The following is a 20177-nucleotide window of genomic DNA, read 5'->3' as shown; positions in this document are numbered from 1 at the left end:
GAAGAGATGGAGATAGTGTTTTCTCAGACTTCAAACCTGCACCAATGTGATCTGCCTTCCACATGCTCGGCAGGCTTTGAGAACTGAGATGGGAAATGCAAACATAACCTCTTAGTTAAAGGCAAAGCTTTAAAAAAAGGGAGGGGGACCTTGTTCATCAAATAGCTCTTACCAAAGGGCTTTTTTTTTTTTTTTTTTTTTTTAATGAATGAAGTGCAAGTGAAGCATAGACTAGAGCTCCTTTCTGGGATATGAGACTCAATTTCTGAAACATGCGAACACTCTCTCAATTGATTGTATTAGCTGCTTCGTTACAAAGTGGCTGGGATGTGAAATACAGCGACTTATGTTCAGCACCCAGCACTGTGCCTGGCACATGTTGAACCCCCAGTTGAATATCATCATTAAGGATTCCTATGTAAAGGGGAAACATAAAGACACTGATTTTGATTACTTCTTTGACATGAAATACAGATTTGCTTACCTTGTTGTAGTTGAATGCCTGTCAATCTTTACATAAATGTTCCTGGGATAAGATTTCATTCTGATCATATTCTGAAAATCCCACATTCTGTCTGGAGAAAAGACAGAAGAATCTACTGGTGTGCTTTGGAATGGAAAGGAGTATTCATATCTAATATACACGAGCAATGGCTGGAGAATCCCATCAAAAGGACTTCCAAGGGAGATACGGTACTTGTCTTCAGAGTTTTAAAGTTTTTTAGTCTCCTTTGCTTACAGTGGGGAAGTAGAGTCAGCAGGTTGAAGTTTCAAGGAAATAGTTCTGGCTCTGTGGAAGGAAGTCTTTGCTAAACTCTTAGAGCTGTCGGTGAAAGGGACCCTCCTAGGAAGTGGGGATTCAGCCACTGACTGGCACCTCCCAATGGATGGGCAGCTGTTTGTCAGGAAGGGATTCTGCAGTGCATGCCGGGGTCAAGTGTGGAGGGAGGCAGTTCTATCAGTTTAGATAAATAACCTTAAAACCCTTCTATGTGGAGACTGTTTGGGTCCATTGATTTCTTTGCCATAAAATCTTCCATCTGCTTGTGCTGAAGACCACAGCCACTGCTGCCCTCCAGATGTGGAGTTCAGTGGCCTTTGTCCTTGGCTCAGATTCTCCCCTTAACTGTGCCCCTTAAAACCTAGGCAGCATGTTAAAAAGCAGAGAGATAACTTTACCGACAAAGATCCATCTACTCAAAGCTACAGTTTTTCCAGTAGTCATGAATGGATGTGAGAGTTGGACCATAAAGAGAGCTGAGAGTGCTTTTGAACTGTGGTGTTGGGGAAGACTCTTGAGAGCCCCTTGGACTGCAAGGAGATCAGTCCATCCTGAAGGAAATCAACCCTGAGTATTCATTGGAAGGACTGATGCTGAAGCTGAAACTCCAATATTTTGGCCACCTGATGCTAAGAACTGACTCACTGGAAAAGACCCTGATGCTGGGAAAGATTGAAGGCAGGAGAAGAAGGGGATGACAGAGGATGAGATGGTTGGATGGCACCACTGACTCAATGGACATGAGTTTGAGTAAACTCTGGAAGTTGGTGATGGACAAGGAAGCCTGGTGTGCTGCAGTCTATGGGGCCACAGAGTTGGACATGGCTGAGTAACGGAACTGAACTGACCTGAATGGCTCAGATAGTAAAGAATCTGCCTGCAATGCAGGAGACCAGGGTTTGATCCCTGGGTCAGGAAGATTCCCTGGAGAATGGAATGGCAGCCCACTGTTTCTTATGAATGTATTCTTATCTGGAGAATTCCATGGACAGAGGAGCCTGGCAAGCTGCAGTCCATGGGGTTACAGTGAGTCAGATACAACTGAGCAACTCACAATTTCACTTTTCACATACCAGTGATAACTAACGTTTATTCTTCAGTTATTATGTTCCAGGATCTGCATAAAGTGATTTCTGTGCATTGTTCTTTTAACAGAGCAGTCATGAGATGAGTATTCTCTTAATTGAGATATAATTGATATATATTATATTAGCTTCAGGTGTACAACGAAATGATCTGATATTTGTATATATTGCAAAATGATCATCATCATAAGTCTAGTTAAGATCCATCACCGTACATAGTGATGAGAATGTGTAGGATTTATGTCTTAGCAACTTTCAGATAGTGCCTTATTAACTATAATCACCATGCTACACATTACATTTGCTGACTTATTTGTTTTATAACTGGAACTCTGTAATTTTCACCCCCTTTCACCCATTTTGCCCCCCTCCCCACCCCCTGCCTTGACAATGACCAATCTGTTCTCTGTAATCTATGGGCTTGGTTTTTGTTTTTGTAGATTCCATATGTAAAGTGAGGTTGTAAGGTATTTGTCTTTGTCTGTCTGACTTAATTCACTTAGCACAATGCCCATCAAGGTCCATCCATTTTTTTTTCACCAGTGGAAGAGTTTTCTTTTTTATGACTGATTAATATTCCATTGTGTGTGTGTCACATTTTTTAATCCACACATCTGTAGGTGAATTGTTTTTATTCAGTCGCTAAGTCATGTCTGACTCTTTGTGACCCCATCAACTGCAGCATACCAGGCTTCCCTGTCCTTAACTATCTCCCTGAGTTTGCTCAAACTCATGTCCATTGAGTCAGTGATGCCATCCACCCATCTCACGTTCTGCCATCCCCTTCTCCTCCTGCCCTCAATATTTCCCAGCCTCAGATGGATACTGAGGTTGTCTCCATGTCTTGGCTGTTGTGAATGATGCTGCAGTGAACACAGGAGTGCAGATACACATTCCAGATCCTCTTTCCTTAGAATTTAATCTGGAAGTGGGATTATTGTTGAACTATTCCCACAAAGAATGTGAATTCCCAAGGTTCCTCTTTCTCCATGTTCTTGCCAACAGTTGTTATCACTAGTCTTTTTATCTTTTTGATAAGAACCATTCTAAAAGGTATGAGGTGATGTCTCACTGTGGTTTTGAATTACATTTCCCTGGTGATTAGTGGTGTTGAGCATCTTTGCATGTACCTGTTGACTATCTTCTTTGGAAAAATATCTATTCAAGACCTTTGCTCATTTAAAAACCAGATTATTAGTCTTTTTCCTGTTGAGCTTTGTGAATTGCTTGTATTTTTTCTATACTAACCCCTTATATGGTATATAGTTTTCAAAGATTTTTCTCCCTTTCCTTAGGTTATCTCTTCTTATTTTAACTTTTTTTTGCTGTGCAGAAGCTTTTTGTTTGATGTAGTCCCAATTGTTTATTTGGTTTTCCCTGGTAGCTCAGTTGGTAAGGAATCTACCTGCAATGTAGGAGACCCAGATCTGATCCCTGGGTCGGGAAGATCCCCAGAGAAGGGATAGGCTACCCACTCCAGTATTCTTGCCTGGAGAATCCTAATGAACACAGGAGTCTGGCGGGCTGCAGTCCATGGGGTTGCAGAGTTGGACTTGACTGAGTGAGTAAGCACCGCACTTGTTTATTCTTGTGCTTTTTGTGTCTAGGCTGACCTTTCTATCAGAGAGGTCATAGAAATGATTCTTGGGTAGAAGTTTAGACCAAAAAAACTCTGGGATCCCTGATAAACCTCATATCCCAATTCAGACTACTTCTTGTATATTTTTTTAAAACATGGTGTTTTTAGTTTTTATTGAATTTGTTACAATATTTGTTTCTGTTCTGTTTTGGTCCCTTGACCACAAGGGATGTGGGATCTTAGGTCCCTGACCAGGGGCAGAACCTGCACCCCCTGCATTGGAAGGCAAAGTGTTAACCACTGAACCACCAGGGTAGTCCCTCTTTGTTATTTTTTTAAAACTGTTTTTTTAAATCATATTAAAAGACATACAACATAAAACTTATATATTGTAGCATACAATTTATAAAATTTATAGTTATAAAATTTATATAACATATAATGTAAATTTTATCATCTTAACCATTTTAAACTATACAATTCAGCGGTGATAAGTACATTCAAAGTGTTTTTCAGACATCATGACTCTCTAGTGCCAGATAGTGATTCTGCAGATCAGTAGTTCCTCTGTCTTTTGCATTACCCTATATGATTCCTCTCCTAGTTATATACCCCTAAAGAATTGAAAACAATATTAAAAAAACAAAACAAAACTGTGCCTGAATGTTCATAGCATCACTGCTCACAGTAACCAAAAGCTGTGAGCAAATGTCCTTCAACAGAGGGATGGATAAGCGTAATATATATGTCCATACAGTGGAATATTATTCAGCCATAAAGGAATGAATACTGATTAAAGCTACATCAAGGATGAACCTTAAAGACAGGATGCTAAGCGAAAGGAGCCAGACACAGAGAGGTCACACACGGTGTGATTCCATTTATATGAATATGTTTATTACCTTTTTCATATCTCTAAGCCCTCTGTGATATTTTTCACATAGTACTTTTTATTCACATTGATTTACTTTTTTAGAGATAAAATGTCACTGCAATTTCTTCCTAAGCAATGATTTCTATGAAATAAGGTGTCTGAGGTGCTACTTCCACTTTCAAATATATATTAAAATAAACAAATTTGATTCTACAAATAAAGTTATCTTATGCACTTATCAAAATGCATCTATGTGCCGCCTGAAGTGTCCCCTCAGGACGTTTGGGAAAACAGCCTCCTGGTTCCTCTTGGCGATCAATTTCTTCCTGAATGTGATTCACACGGCTTCCAGACTTGAGCTGTCCAACACTGGCAGATGCAAGCCACATGTGGCTATTTTAATTTAAGCTAATTAAAATAAAATAAAACGGAAAATTCAGTTCCCCAGTCACACTCTCCACATTTCAAGCGCTCAGTAGTGCCAGGTGATGAGCAGCTGCCGCCACGCACATCACAGATGTATGAATTTCCATCCTGGGGGGAAGGTCTATCGGACACGGCAGGTCCAGAACTGGCTTTCATTCTTCCTGTTATCCCAGGGAGGCGCCCCGTCTCCCGGGTCCTGTGGGTAGGTCAGCGTCTCACTCAGCACCCTCGCTTCCCACCACTTGTTCCTGGCTGACCATTCATCTCCCAGCCAGGGCTGAAATTGACCTACTTTTCCAATGTCACCGGGGAGGGCGCAGTGCCAAGACACAGCACGGGGCCCCTTCCTGCTTCCTGTGCACCAGCTCCGGACTCCCTCCATCTTCTCTTTTTTCTTTTTTTAAAATTGGAGTATAGTTGCTTTACAACATTGTTAGTTTCTGCTGTACAAGGAAGTGAATCAGCTATATGTATGCATATATCCCCCTTTTAAAAAATTTCCATCCCATTGAGGTCATCACGGAGCATTGAGTAGAGTTCCCTGTGCTATTGTAAGTTCTCTTTTTCCCTCTCTCTCTTCCTCCCACACCACCCTTTCCAGCTTTCCTGAAGAGCCCCGCTCTGCTTCAAACTCCATTTCATTTTATTATTCAACTGGGGGAGAAACCCCCCGCCTTTTCCCAGGCTTCTCTGTCCACTCTCTTATTTGCCTGCCTTTCTCTGCTTTCCCCAGGCCTTTCCTTCTAACTTTTCTTCCTTCTTTTTCCCCTTCCTATTCTTATGTTTCCTCTTCTTCTTCTTTCTACTCTCCCCACATTTATCTCCCTGGAGTTGTAAAACGAATCCTTGAAAGCAATATGGAAAATGAATAGGAAGAGGAGCGATAGAAAGAAAGAGCTGTATTCTTTCTATTACTTATAGAAAAAAAAAAAAAAAACCAGCCATCATTGAAACAGCAGTTCTTCTTTGCTCTTTAGGAGGTAAATGCATGATTTTCTTCCCCACCAAGAAAGTGATCTAGCAGTTGTGGACAAAAATATGACTATCGGGGCAGGACCGGATTCTGGAGCTGAGTTTACCAGGGGGCACATTTCCACACCAGAAATCCATGGCAGGATGTGAAACATTATTACTGCTGGATTTACACAGGGCTGTCAGGTTTCATTATGAGATGAGGCAGCATTTAGACCGCTATTTAGGCCAGGACATATTTAACTCTGTCCTCATGGGTGTGACGCGTCACCCAGCACATCGGGACATTGTCTGTGCTACTGAGGGCTCCAGCTCTGGCCAGATGAAAACCTGGTCCTGTTCATTCAGCAAATGGTCATTGATCACCCGCCATATGCTACAGGCCGTGCTCAGGGTGCATGGCGTGCAGCAGCACAGACACGGCCCCTGGTCCCCAGGAATTTACCCTTCAGCTGAGGATGGATGGATGGGTGTGGAATGTGCCCAGTAGGGTGATACGTATGTATGTGGGAAGCTCTGCAAACACCAAGGTGGAGAAGGCAGCTCAGAGGAAGTGATGGGAGTTCTCAGGAGGGTGTGGGGGACCCACCTACAGGATCAGTGAACATTTTGAGAAGAGGTGAACTCTGTGCTGTATTTTTGGAGGGGTCTGAATATGTGAATATTCAGGGGAGAAAAATCTTTGTACTCGTTGAGACTTTTATGACTTTAAATGATAGAAAACTGATTCTCACTAAGTTCAGAAAAAACAAAATAGGAACTTCTCTTGCATTTCAGTGATTAAGACTCTGCTTCCAATGCAGAGGGCATGGGTTCAATCCCTAGTCAGGGAACTAGATCCTGTATGCAGTGGCCAAACAATTTAAAAATAAGTGAATATTTATTAATTTCATTCATAAGTGAATTTATTGATTAATTTATTCCTAAATAATTTATTTAAAATAAATTTAATTAATAATATTAATACATATCATTGATTAAAAATTTATTAAAATAAGTCAAATTAATTTTTTCTAAAATAAAATAAATTTAATCAAACAAGATGAATTGGTCTTTTCAACTGGAAAGAATATGGGGTCTTACCTGCCAAATCTTGATCTAGGCTCAAATGATGTCTTCAAATCTCTGTCTGTCTGTCTGTCTCTCATTCTTTTCCTCTTTCTCTCTCCTTTTTCTCTCTGTTATGGCTCATTGTTTCATCCCCATGAGATGGGGAAGAGCATCATTTAAATAGGTATGGGGTTCACATACTTTTGTCACTGTATCTCCTTAAGTCAAAAGAGTGGGTATTCTCTCTAGTTTCAACAGAAAATTCCCAGAGAAGGATTCTGATTGGTTGAGCTTGAGTCACATGCCAATCCCTGAGCCAATCACTGTGGCCAGAGGTACTCTTGTTGATCAGGTAGGGAAAGACATATTATCTAGAAATGGCTGTAGGGAGAAACAATAGTTTTTACTGTTTTCTCGGTAGAAGAAAATGTGGGAACAATAACCAAGAAGTGGAAATTCACAAGGACACCATGAGTCATTTGAATCTGCTCCAAAGCAGGGTCAGTAAAGAACAGTTTTAGGAAGGAAGGTTGAAAGCTAAAGTTGACTAAGGAGCATGAATTTTATTTTTGGACATTAAGGAGCCATTTCAAGCTTTTGTGCAGAGAGACATATAACAAAAACTGAAGTTTAGGAACATTTATCTGGCAGGTAGTCTTACTATGAGTATAAGGGATGATATACAGGGAGTCAAGAGACCAACTAAGAGCTTTCAATAGCTTGGGTAGGAACAAAATATTATTTAAGGTAGTAAGTAACAGAAATTAATTCTGACTAGCTTAATTTAAACAAAAAGAGGTAATGAATGATAGAAAACCTATTGGGGATCTATTGAGACTTTACTGGAGTATCTCGAAAAATCAAAGTAAATGTTGAGCCGCCAAGATTTGGAAAGGTCAGGAGGTGAGGCAACATTCATTGATGAAACAAAGTTACTCTCACCTTGGATGAGGTTGAATAATTTCTGGTCGTTATCTCAGCTATAACTTTTCAGATTCCTGGGTGAGAGAATCTGATGGCTCCAGCTTGGTACAGGGGCACTTCCCTCTCTCAACAGATCTACTTTTCTTATGGCCAAAGGAGAGGAGAAGCATAAATGTTCTGGTGTATATAGTGGTGGAGGGGTTAGCGCTCTTCAAAATAAGGGGGCTCATGGTGTGTCAGTAAGCCACCCTCCAAAGGGTGCAATCTTGTGAGCTGTACTGGCATAGAAGGAAGCAGGGGTTTTGCTAGAGGAAGAAATGTGAATATTCATAAGTTTAAATTTAGAACAGAGAGTTCAAATGAGTGGTTAGTAGATGTGCTATATTTCATTTACAATATTATTTTAAAAATAATTTGTTGAATGTCTTTAGCCAGGATTTTCACCATTCTCAATAATCTTGCATCTAGTCCATTTTAGTCCTTGATGTTACCTGTCCTATTTTATACCTGGAAAGCATGAGAGTTTTTTTTTTTTTTTTTCCTAGCAAATAATCACTTTACAATGTTATGCTATTTTCTGCTGTCCAACAACGTGAATCAGCTACGTGTATATATATATATCCACTCTCAACTCCCCTACCCCTCTAGGTCATCACAGAGCACCAAGTCAGGCTCCCTGTGCTATACCTCATGTTCCTACTAGCTATTTATTTTACACATGGTAGTGTATATATGTCGCTGGAAAGCGTGAGAATTTTTTATTTTTTCAGAGAATTTAACTTGGTGTTTTCACTGAAAAAAAAAAAGCAAGTAGAAATGGAATAATGGAAGAATAATCAGTGTTCTGAGATATTAATGTTCCTATAACATCATGTACTTTAGTTGCGTATACATTGCCATTTATTGGAATTATTGTATAATACCTGCTTTTTCACTAAACTCTAAGTGACTTCATGGGAAGGACCACATGTTTTTTTCCTTACCATTTTATCTCCTGCATGTTGCTGGCATATAGCAGTTACTCAATATTTGTTTAAATTGATTATGTATTTGGTAAATGAATTTGAAACCTTTCTGTAGATGTGCTTTTGAGGTGTTTACTAGACCAAACTCTTAATTTTTGATCCATAACTTAAGGTCCTCGTTTTAGCACTGAATGGTCCATCCCCCAGGAAATCTCTCAGTTCTGGGAAAACTGGCATAATTGTTCATACCGTTTATGGACGTCAACCCTACCTGTTAGCTCCACCACCATGAAACTTCTCATTAACTCTGTGTAATTGCTCTGCACTGAATGTTTGCATTCTCCCAAAATTCACATGCTGAAGCTCTTACTCCCAGTGTGATGTTATTTGGAGGTGGAGCCTTTGGGAAGAAATCCGGGTTAGATGAGGTAGTGAGGGTGGGGTCCTCATGATGGAATTAGTGTCCTAAAAAAGGAGGAGACAAGAGATCCAACTCTTTGGCCATGTGAGGACACAACAAAGTGGTGTGTAAACTGGGAAGAGGATCCTCTTCAGAGCTCGTATCTATTGGGGCTTGACCTTGGACTTCCAGTCTCCAGAACCATGAGAAATAAGTGCTTGCTGTTTAAGGCACCCAGTGTATGGTGTTTTGTTATAGCAGTGCAAACAGGCTAAGACAGCAGTGGTTTCCCCATTGACACAGGAGTGAGTTTCCCCTCACTCCTGTGAGTTGGATGATTTGCTTAAAGGTACAGCATCAACCATGGTGGATTTAAAACTCAACTGCAGCTTGCAAATCCCTAAGCTGCCCTTCCCTCTACCTGACGATGTTCCTAGAGTTCAAAGGACTGAGTTACGAACTCCTGTCCTTGAGGACTTTGTAGCACAAAGATAAAGTTGTGCAAGTGATGAGTAGCACAGGGGGCCCTTTCTGCATCACATTTATCACAGATTTGTGCTTTATTTTCACAGTTCTTCTGGCAGATGGTAGTATCGGGTTGTATTAGTCAGGGTTCTCCAGAGAAACAGAACTAGCAAGATATTTATATAGAGAAAGACGTTTACTACAAGAGATGGGCTCACGAGATGATGGAGGCCCAGAAGCTTCACAATCTGCCCCCACCTTTCTCCCCTGCCTTCATTACCTCATCGACTTTTCCTTCCCCCATTAGTATGTACTGAGCAGCTTCTCCATGCCAGCCACTGTTCCAGGTTCTGGAAGGAGCGTAAAGCAGAGAACAAAAGGGAAAATTCCCCTCTTCTCATGGGGCCTAAGTTCTAGGATGGGGAATACCCAGAGATTCTTGGATAAAGTCACACCTTGAATTGATCCTTTCTGCATATTTGGGGAAGATGAACAGTCAGTATCCATGTACATCTGCCTGTTTGAGATCCCGAATAATCTGACAGCATAGACACAGGTGATCTAGGAAGCCTGTAGAAACTGCTTGTCACATGACTTACTTTTGTCCAGCTCTCTTGGAATAGATGCTCATTGCAAGGAGTGTATCCACTGACCCCTGTGCCAGTCAGTTCCAAATGCTTAGATGAGGCAGTCATGAGGGGTTCATGGTGACATATTCGGTACTATTTTGATAGTGTTGCAAAATGCTATCCAGAATTTCAAGAGCTTCCACATCCTCCACCAGGTTCCTAAAAGAACCAGGCATGTAAGGAGCAAGAGATCCCAAGAGCGGCTTTATTAAAGGACCCTCAGTCTTCCAATAACTCCTGATAAAGTAGAGTTACTAGTGAGCTGTATTAGATCTAATACAGCTGTATTAGATCCTAAGTATTGGAGCTTCAGCTTCAGCACCAGTCCTTCCAATGAATATTCAGGGTTGATTTCCTGTAGGATTGACTGGCTTGATCTTCTAGCAGAAGCTCTGGTACTTTGGTCACCTGATGCGAAGAGCTGACTCTTTGGAAAAGACCCTGATGCTAGAAAAGATGGAACGTAAAAGGAGAAGAGGGTGGCAGAGGATGAGATGGTTAGCATCACCAACTCAATGGACATGAATTGAGCAAACTCCAGGAGATAGTGGAGGACAGAGGAGCCTGGTTGTGCTGCAGTCCCTGGGGTTGCATAGAGTCAGGCAGCACTAAGCGGCTGAACGTTAGATCCTACCCCATAGATCCTGTTCCCACTGCAGACTTTTAGTCAGATGGGTCAGGCATCTTGTCTACTGATGGGATGAATAGAATAGTCACACTTTTAGAGAAAGCTTTGCCCTAACTTACTCCATGTTTTAGACTTAGAAGTTATATTCAAAAGACAGTAGGTGGGGCCTCAAAAATCGCCTTTGGCTCAGGTGTGCTCACCAAGGAGAGACAGGAAGCCCAAGAGACATGAAGGGCAGGCTGGCATCTGGGTCAGCACCCTTGCACCATAAGCCAGTCCAGGGGTACCTGGAGCTCTGAGCAATCAGATCAGCCTGGGGTAGGGACCTGGAGGGCTCATTGCCTCCCTTCGGAAACAGGGATTAGCAGCCCCAGTGATCCTCCAGCATCTAAGAGAAAGCCCTTTAATTTCAAAATTTAGAAGGAGCAAAGATAATTATGTGAAACCATGACAACTACTGCTACCCCCGCTGTCATCATTTACCAGACACCATTGTGTGCCAGACATTCTGCTGGTCACATTACATACCTTCTCTCGTTAAGTTTCATCTAATGTAAGCCCTGTGATTACACAGAGATGTGGCCATTATAACTCACTTTTACAAAGAGGAAATGGATGCTCTGAGAATTTAGACTTACCTGGGACTGGAAGCCACAGAACTGCATTCTAACCCCGAGCTTTCTGATTCCCAAACTAAGCAGTCGTCTTGCAGAATTGCCTCTCTACAGTTGCACAGAAAATAAACATCGAATGACAAGATCTCAGTGGCCTGTGGCCACTCATTCATTTGTTCCTTTACTCTACAAATACGTTTAAGCTCGTACTGCAAGACACAAAGGTGTTTTAGAATCACAGTGGTCAGAAGAAACATCTCTGCCTTTATGGAGCTTACCTCATCTGTTCTAATTTTTTAAAAATTAGTATTGCTTAGCTGACAACTAACATTACTATGTTGTTGGTTTTTTAAATTTGACCACAGTGGAATTTGATAAAGAATAAATGCTCACTCTCTTTTTTTAACCCAGCTTTTTATTTTATTCTTCTTTTTTTTTTCCTTTTTTTGCTTTTTCATAATGCTGTCGTTTCTGAGCCAGTTTTGAATGCCTTGCTGGCCTGGGTTATGCAGATCTGTGTGTTGGAGTTATTATGTTTCAGTCCCGACATTTACGTCTCAGCCCTGTGGTCATGCCTTTGGTAATCATTCAAGGGAAGCTGGAAACCAGCAATGAATATATGAGACTGAGCATAGGGCAAAGAGGAAAGTACACCCATCAGGAGACTCGCTGAAAGGAAACGGTGTGAGGATGTATTTGGGAGCAATGTGGGGCATGAGTTGGGAATTAAAAGTGATAAAAGCCCCACGAGTTTGCTCTAAAGAGAGGATTCCTGCTCATAAGGGAAGGGTTAATGGAGGATGAGAAGGTGCTGAGAAAGGCATCCAAGTGGAAGGGATTTCAAACCACCAGGAGGAAGCTGGAAAGAGCCAAAACACTTTGTAAAAACGAGAGTGTCTTGAGAACTGAAAAAAGGTTAAAGAAAACAGTGATTCTGTTTTCCAAAACATGTACGTTAGATGACAAATGAAAAAAATGGTGACACCCAAAGCAGTCTGAGTAGGCATTTAAGGGATACTGTGATTCGGGGAAAGGCCCGGGGAACAAGGGAAATAGCAAGGCAAATGGAAAATTAACTGAAAATTGAGACACACTGAATGGGTTATGGTGGCATTTATGAAACTGTAAGGGAATTAAAGTCTGAAGGGAAATAGTGAATAATAAATATGTCTAGAGAACACTGCAAACAATCGAATTTGGGAAGTTAAAGGAGAGTTACGAGGCAAAAGAGAGAAAATAGAAATCTGGAGGAAGGAGACATTTTAAGTAATAGTTAAAAGCTTATGCAGCCCATATTTGGATGGCTTTAATTTTTTCTTTTCTTTCTTTTTTTTTATTGGCCTTCTCAGGTGGCACTAGTGGTAAAGAACTTGCCTGCTAATATAAGAGACTCGGGTTTGATCCCTGGGTCGGGAGGATCCCCTGAAGGAGGAAATGGCAACCCACTGCAGTATTCTTGCCTGGAAAATCCCATGGACAGAGGGCCTTGGTGGGCTATAGTCCATGGGGTTTCAAAGAATTGGACAGATGCAGACCGGATATGGATGACGGTTTTTCTTTTTTGGGGTATAATTGCCTCATGGTGTTGCATTAGTCTCTGCTATACAAAGATGGGAATCAGCTGTGAGTATGCCTGTGTCCCCTCCCTCCTGGACCTCCTTCCTGCCCCCCACCCCACCCCACCCCTCGGTCATCACAGGGCCCCGAGCTGGGCTCCCTGTGCGGCACGGCAGCTTCCCGCCAGCTCTCTATTTCACCCGTGGCCGTGTGTATGTGCCAGTCCTAATCTCCCAATTCCTCCCACCCTCTCCTTCCCCACTGGATCCACACATCTGCTCTCTACAGCTGTGTCTCTATGCCTGCCCTGGAAATATGTTCATCTGTACCATTTTTCTAGATTCCACATGTATGCATTAATATGTGGATGGACCAAGAATCTGTCATACAGAGTGAAGTAAGTCAGAAAGAGAAAAGCAGATATCGTATGGTTGGCTTTTGACAAAAAGAAAACACTCTGGCCATGAGTGAATGGAATGGCAGCAATAAGCCTGGGTTTACAGGGACTAACAATAAGGTTATGTTTGGGGAAGTGTGTTAGGAAATATGTCAGAGTGGAAAACTATTTTTAAAAATGCATGGAAGCTTTATGTAAAGGTTTAGCAACATCTGTGTACCAGAAATTGAACTGGATGTTTCTATGAACTATTGCTAATCCCACTCACAAAATCTGGGAGTTAGGGATCTGTTGGGTTAAACCACACGAAGCCATCACAGTTAGTTCATATGGTTTAACCTGATCTGTTTTTATAAACAAGGAAAATGGAAGCTCAGAGAATTTAAAATATACAACCCTAGGAGACACAGCTGGGGAGCAGCAGAGGCAGGTTTGATCCCAGCAATTGCTAGATAGCAATTCATTCTTTTATTCGTTCTGCACCTGTTTGCTTTAGCATCACCTATGTGCCAGGCACTCTGTTCAGCACTAGAAATAAAATATAAAACAAGTCAGATGAGGTCCCTGCCTTCATGATGGATCTACTGGTTAAGAAAACAACACAAAACACCAGAGACGGTCCTGAATAGCTGTCCAGTAGAAATATAATGTAAGCCATTTATCATCTTAAATTTTCTGGTAGCACTTCAAATAAGTAAAAAGAAGATGAAATTAATTTTAATAATGTATTTATTGCAATCAGCATGTCTAAAGTATTGCAACATGAAATCAATATAAAATTATTCATGAGATTTAACACTTTTTTTTCATACAAAGTCTTCCAAATCCAGTTGTGTCATGCCCTTTTGGCACATGTTTATTCACACTAACCGCATTTCAAAGGCTCCATAGCCACCTGTAGTTGGTGACTACTGTATTAAAGCAGATCTAGAAACAGCTTGATTCTGACCCAATTTTTTTTGGGGTGATAATATAAGAAAAACAGCCCACCATGTTTTTCCATGTTGTTTCTGACCCATATACACCAACCATTCATAGGGCACAAAATATAAGCGACAGATAAAAGTTTCTTTAACCTGGGACTTCAGCCTCATACACCTGAGGCTGTAGGTACCAAAGGAAACTTGTATGTATATGCATCATGTAATTTACGTATTTTCTGTTATGTGTGTCACTGATTAAAAACAGCTTGGCACTTTACAATCAATGGACAGTAATAATACAAAAATGGATCCTCTGCAAACCATCAGAGCCTTCCCCACATCCACGTTTTGCCAGCATGTCCTCGTGTGTTTATTGCTCCTGACGGAAATATCGAAGATGTAATTCGAAGCTTAGCAGCAGCCAGAATTTCTGATACTTTATCTGGTCACTAAAAGTTTCTAATCAATTTTTCGAGAGATAGAAGAGTGATAAGATTTTACTGTTTAATACAAGGGCCCAGCAGGTGTTAATGGGGACCAAGCAGTGGGGTGTAGAATGGTTTTTCCCTGGGTAAAGAATTTTTCTCTAGAGTAAAATTTAAGTGGGAAGAAAGCCTGCGGAAATATGGATTGTCCTTCCTAGAAATTGGATGGTGGAACAAGTAATAGGTTACTTGTTCCCTGCCAACTTCATAATGAAATTACTGTTGAGCAAAAGAAATTCTGTTAGAGGGCTTTTTCCCCTCCCAAGGGACAGAAGACTCTTAATAGGAAGAAAGCTAGAAAGAAAGGAAGGAAGGAAGGTAGAAATATAAACACTGAGTATATGGACTCATTGGCCCAGAATATTGAATCTTAAAGGAACACAGAACAATTGGAGTGTCATAATTTCCATACAGTTGTTTCCATATAATCTGAAGAAGAGAAATTGCATCTAAATAATGTCCCTGCTAATTCCATCTGATTTCACTACAAAATGGGAGGCAAGGGAACGAGTGGGGGAAACAGAAGTGGGGAATGAAAGAAGAAAGAGATTTAAGTAGGTTCAACTGGCAAATCGGAAGAAGAGCAGGTGCTCGACAGGGCATGCCAGCTCCTAGATGAAAGCGGTGACAGCGACATCCATTCACACAACGTAACCCTGTGAATGGCGCCCCCTGGGCCAGGTGTCCAAGTCAAAACCCAAGGATTCGTCCCCTCGTCCACTTTTCCAAACACGTAATGAGCTAGATATTTCCAAAGCTCTTGTTGATGGACTAAAGTTCTGTTTCACCTACATTTGGGGCATTGGGTAGACTGAACCTGAACTCTAGTTACTTCAAGTTATTGTATAATCAAAACTTGGCTCAAGAGCTGATTGGATTACACTTAAAACAAACACAACCTCTCGGTGAATCAGCTGGCCTAACCATGAGTTTTAGACTGCAGATACAGAGCAACTTGGGGATGGATTTTTTTTGCCAGCCCAGATAAAGTCCACTGGTGGGCTTTGTCTGTGGTTTCTATGCTGAAACTCCATGGGCGGTGTTCCGTCGTGATGTTTCATGGGTCTACGCCCTTGGCTTTGCAGTTTCCTATGTGCAGTGAGGCTCTCCTCTACTCAAAACCTTCCCTGATCCTCACAGCCTTCTGAACAAAATCCAGATACTTGAGGCCCCTATGCTCTGGCTTCAGAGAGGCTCTGTGGGCACATCCCTCTACCTGTTGTTCTTACTAAGCCATTTCCTATGTCCTGTAGCATCTGTCACTTCCTTTGCTGACTCTTCTTTGTTGAAGATGACTCCTCTGCTCCGAATATTCTTCCCCACCTCTCGTCAACCCCTTTGCTCCTGAAGATTCCCCAGGAAGCCCTCCCTACGTCACCGAGCTTATGTTAGGGACCCTCCCTTGACGTTCTCACGACTCCTGCTATTTACAGAGCACCAGTACACGAGTGACCTTCTACGTGCTAGCAACGTTTGCGTGTCTATGTCACTGATTGTGAGAATGGAAGGGATGGGATGGGTACTGTGTTTTCTATTTTTGTGTTTATAGGACTCGCCATAAGGCCTGGCACGTAATAGACATCCAGTGAATAGTTGTTGAATCTATAAATTATCTTCCTGGGAGATGATCAGATGTACCAAATAGGGTGGTGATTGCTCTTTGCCTCTTTCAGAAGAGCAGTGTTTGATTTTTTTTTTTCTGTGTTTAAACAAAGAGTATCTTTGTTAAAAATAAAAACTATTTGCAGAAAATTTCGAGAGTACAAAGATAACACAAAAGAAAAATAGAAAGTACCTGGAATCTTTCCAGGCATAGACAAACCCTATTTTTATCTTCTTTTCTGCTTGTTTAACAGTAAGCAGCGAGCATTATCTTCCTGCCATTAACTTTGCTTGAAAGACATGATTTTTTTTAAGGACTCGAAGAGTCCATTGAATGGATACACAGAAATGTTCTTTGCCTTTCCCCCGGTTTCTTCATCTTGGACACCTGATTCTTTCCCAGAGGACACAGTCAGGTCTTGTACACTGTGACTACCCAGGGGCAGACGTGTGGTCAATCAGGCCAGTCACTCTACATGGAACTGTTTTTATAGTCTAGTCCTCGTCCTTAGTATTTTACCTCTTTGGCTGCTTTTGTTGTTAAGGGACTATAAAGCAAGAAAATGCTCCGGCTTTGAGATACCCTGCCTTTCTGGGGGTGTTCGATTGCTTTTAACCACCATACGGCATTTGCTGACTATCTGCTAAGTGGTACGTTTTCCGGACATCATTAACAGTGTCACATTTTTCTCAAGCTGAAAAGGAAATGTGAATCCCTGAGAACCTTCCCTCCCAAATTCTGATAGTGAACTCTGTCTTGCTTCATGTCAGAGCTGAGCCAGGCTACAGGCAAGTGGTTTTGAGGAGGGAGGGTCAGAGATGGAGTATTGTGAGACAGACAAGCATCCCTTGTGATAACGATAACTGATGGATGTTATATAGGGCAGACACTGAAGATCCATTGATGATGCTGCTCTCCTCCACCCTCACATCTGACCTGTCCCTAAATACCTGCTAAAAACTTCTCCACTGGGTCCTGTGTGTTGCTGCTCCTGCTCTTCCTTCTCCTCCTCTTTTGGGGTCAAAGCCAACATCATCTCTAACCTGGATTAATAAGAGCATTGTGACTGGTCCCCCACATTCACTGTGATCCTCTGCAAACCTGTTCTCTACACAACCTTCAAGTCTGATTATATCACCTGTTAAAATCTTCAGTGTCCTTCTATTGTCTTAAAGCAAAGACAAAACTCCTTAAATGGCCTGAAAAGCTTTGCACTGTCTGTCCCTATTCACCCTGTCGCCCACACCACACCCCACACGCCCTTGGCTCTCTCTGCTTCAGCCGCACTGGTTTGCACTCAGCCCTCGGTAAGCACTACCACAGGGCCTTTGCCCATGCTGCCCCTTTTACTTGGAGTGTGCTTATGTCTTTTCTTATCTAGTTAATGCTGCCTCATCCTTCAGGTCAAGCTGCACGTCCTTTTAGAAGCCTGGTCTGACCCCCATTTCACTTTCATGGAGCACATACACCCGCACCCCCACCATCGTAACACTTGTCACCTGTTGTTTAATCATGAAGTCTTGTCTAAATCTTTGCAGCCCCATGGTCTGTAGCCCACCAGGCTCTTCTGTCCATGGGATTTTCCGGGCAAGAATACTAGAGTGGATTGCCATTTCCTTCTTCAGGGTATCTTCCTGACCCAGGGATCAAACCCACGTGTCCTGCTTTGCAGACAGATTCTTTACCACTGAGCCACCTGGGAAGCCCAACACTGGCCATCTATCTATGATTAACCAATTAATGCCTGTCCTCTCTCTTAGACTATAAGCTTCTGGAGAGCAGGGATCACGTCTATTTCCTTGTTTATCCCCAGCCAACTAGCTGATTGCTGTCATGTAGCAAATATTTAATAAATATTAGTTGAATGAATAATGAATTAGTGGGATATCATTTCTTTGATGTTGTATACCATGTGGCTTGTGAGCAAGCAGTTTCCTTTAGAGTAGCTTATTCAAACATGCTTTCAGATCCTCTTGTTAGAAGATCATTGAACAAAGGTCTGTAGTCTGACAGGACAAAAATGTTCCAACTCATCTGTTAATTGCAACCAGGTACTAAAGCTTATACAGGACTGGGGAGCCTTGGACTGATTACAGGCTCATAGACAAGAGTGCATGGAGATTAGCAGAGCCTGCATGGGTACCAATGCGTCCACAGGTAGAGGCTGCTGGGAATGAGTTTACACCTTCTCAGCGTTACATGGATGGTGGCATCTGCTCATGTGTCTGAAACCTCTTAGATTTTCCCCTAAACATTTGTCTTTCTCTCTTCCTTTCTCCAGATTTATGGTCAATGTGACGTGGGATGGCAAAGACTTGTCCTTCACCGAGGAGGGCTACCAGGTGCACCCCAGACTGGTGGTCATCGTGCTGAACAAGGACCGTGAATGGGAAAAGGTGAGCATCCTTCCCCTTGCCGAATGCAGGGGAGGCGGGAGAGTATGGGCAACAAGCCAGCTCAAACTCCTCCTTTTCGCAAAGCTTTTCCCCCTGAGTGGCTCCAGATGCCATCTCAGGACCCCACTGGGATCAAGACAGACAGATACTGTCAGATGCGATGGAGGTGCTTTCCCTGGGTAAACTCTGGCAGTTGTGTGTTGTTCTCTGCATTGGGTTCACAAATCTGAGTAGGGAGCATCCTGGAAAGACTTGGAATAATTTAAAGTCAGTGGAGTTTGATTTGCATCCTTACAGGAGCAAGTATTGACTCTATGGCAGTGATCACACCCGTTTGTCTAAGCCTCATAACTTGGTACCATAGTCACACATTTGGCCCTATGAGTGAACCCCCTATATCTTCATTTGTTTGGTCTTTTGCTTTGAGTTGAATCATTTCCAAAACTTAAATGTATCTGCTCTTCAAGTCATGGGTTGGAGAGGGATGTTCTGTTTCTTGTAAAGCACATTTTCCAGTGCATGTATGTTAACTGTTAAAAAATATAGAAACTCAGTTTATAGGAAAAGCTATCTAACATACCACACAAGTCGTGTCCTGAGTCAGAGAGGAGAGATTTCACAGGGAGTTTGGAGATGATCCCGTGCGCATAGTGGCAACATCTGGCCCAGTGGCATTCCTCCTCCCCCATTACTCAACTCTCAGCTCTCAAATTAGTCATTACAATATCACATGGAAAGCAGACTAAAAGATAATGAAAAGGAAAAAGGACTAAATCGTTATCACGTTATCACGTGAACAGGCAGTGCCATGTCTCCGAAGCACTTTAGCAGCCCAAGATTTGTCTTCACTTGGCACATCAGACCCAGGGGGAGGAAGACATGGGGTATAGTGTGGAAGTCATATCATGGTTAACTAGGATCAGAAGACAGTACTGTGCAAGCAGACGCTTTGCCTTTGGGGTAGGGGGCCAGTGACAGATTCCTGTGGGGGGGATGATGAAGAGGAAGCTTTGGAGTTGGTGCTGCTACATCCAGTAGGTACCAAGTTCACATTCCTCCCAGTGCACTGAAGCAGTGACCAAAGTAGACCATATGCTGGAGCCTAAAATAAGTCTCAGGATATTTAAAAGGGTTAAAATATGCCCAGTGCACTCTTTGACCATAGCAGCATTGAAATAAAAATTGATGATAAGAATATATGCAGGAGACACAGGTTTGATTCTTGGGTCAGGATGACCACTGGAAGAAAGAAATGGCAACTCGCACTAGTATTCTTGCCTGGGTAATCCCATGGACAGAGGAGCCCAGTGGGCTGCAGTCCATGGAGTCACTAAAGACTTGGACATGACTTAGCAACTAAACCACAATGAAACACAACATATCAAAATTTGAAGAATGAAGTTGATGACATGCTAAGAGGGCAA

At 42.1% G+C, this 20177-nt stretch overlaps 1 protein-coding gene across 2 annotated transcripts in view; it reads left to right on the top strand.

The window, feature by feature from the left end:
- Positions 1-20177, top strand: part of GRIN2A (glutamate ionotropic receptor NMDA type subunit 2A) — a 420050-nt gene that overhangs the window by 267706 nt on the left and 132167 nt on the right. For both annotated transcript variants that reach the window (XM_065920287.1, XM_065920288.1), the window contains exon 3: positions 18639-18753. In XM_065920287.1, the coding sequence (XP_065776359.1) occupies positions 18639-18753 (115 nt within the window). The remainder of the gene's footprint in view (positions 1-18638; positions 18754-20177) is intronic.

The sequence above is a fragment of the Muntiacus reevesi genome, chromosome 2 (genome assembly GCF_963930625.1).
Source record: "Muntiacus reevesi chromosome 2, mMunRee1.1, whole genome shotgun sequence".
Lineage (NCBI taxonomy): Eukaryota > Metazoa > Chordata > Mammalia > Artiodactyla > Cervidae > Muntiacus > Muntiacus reevesi.
Note: the sequence above shows the minus strand (reverse complement) of the source record. Positions and strands in the feature narration are given on the sequence as shown.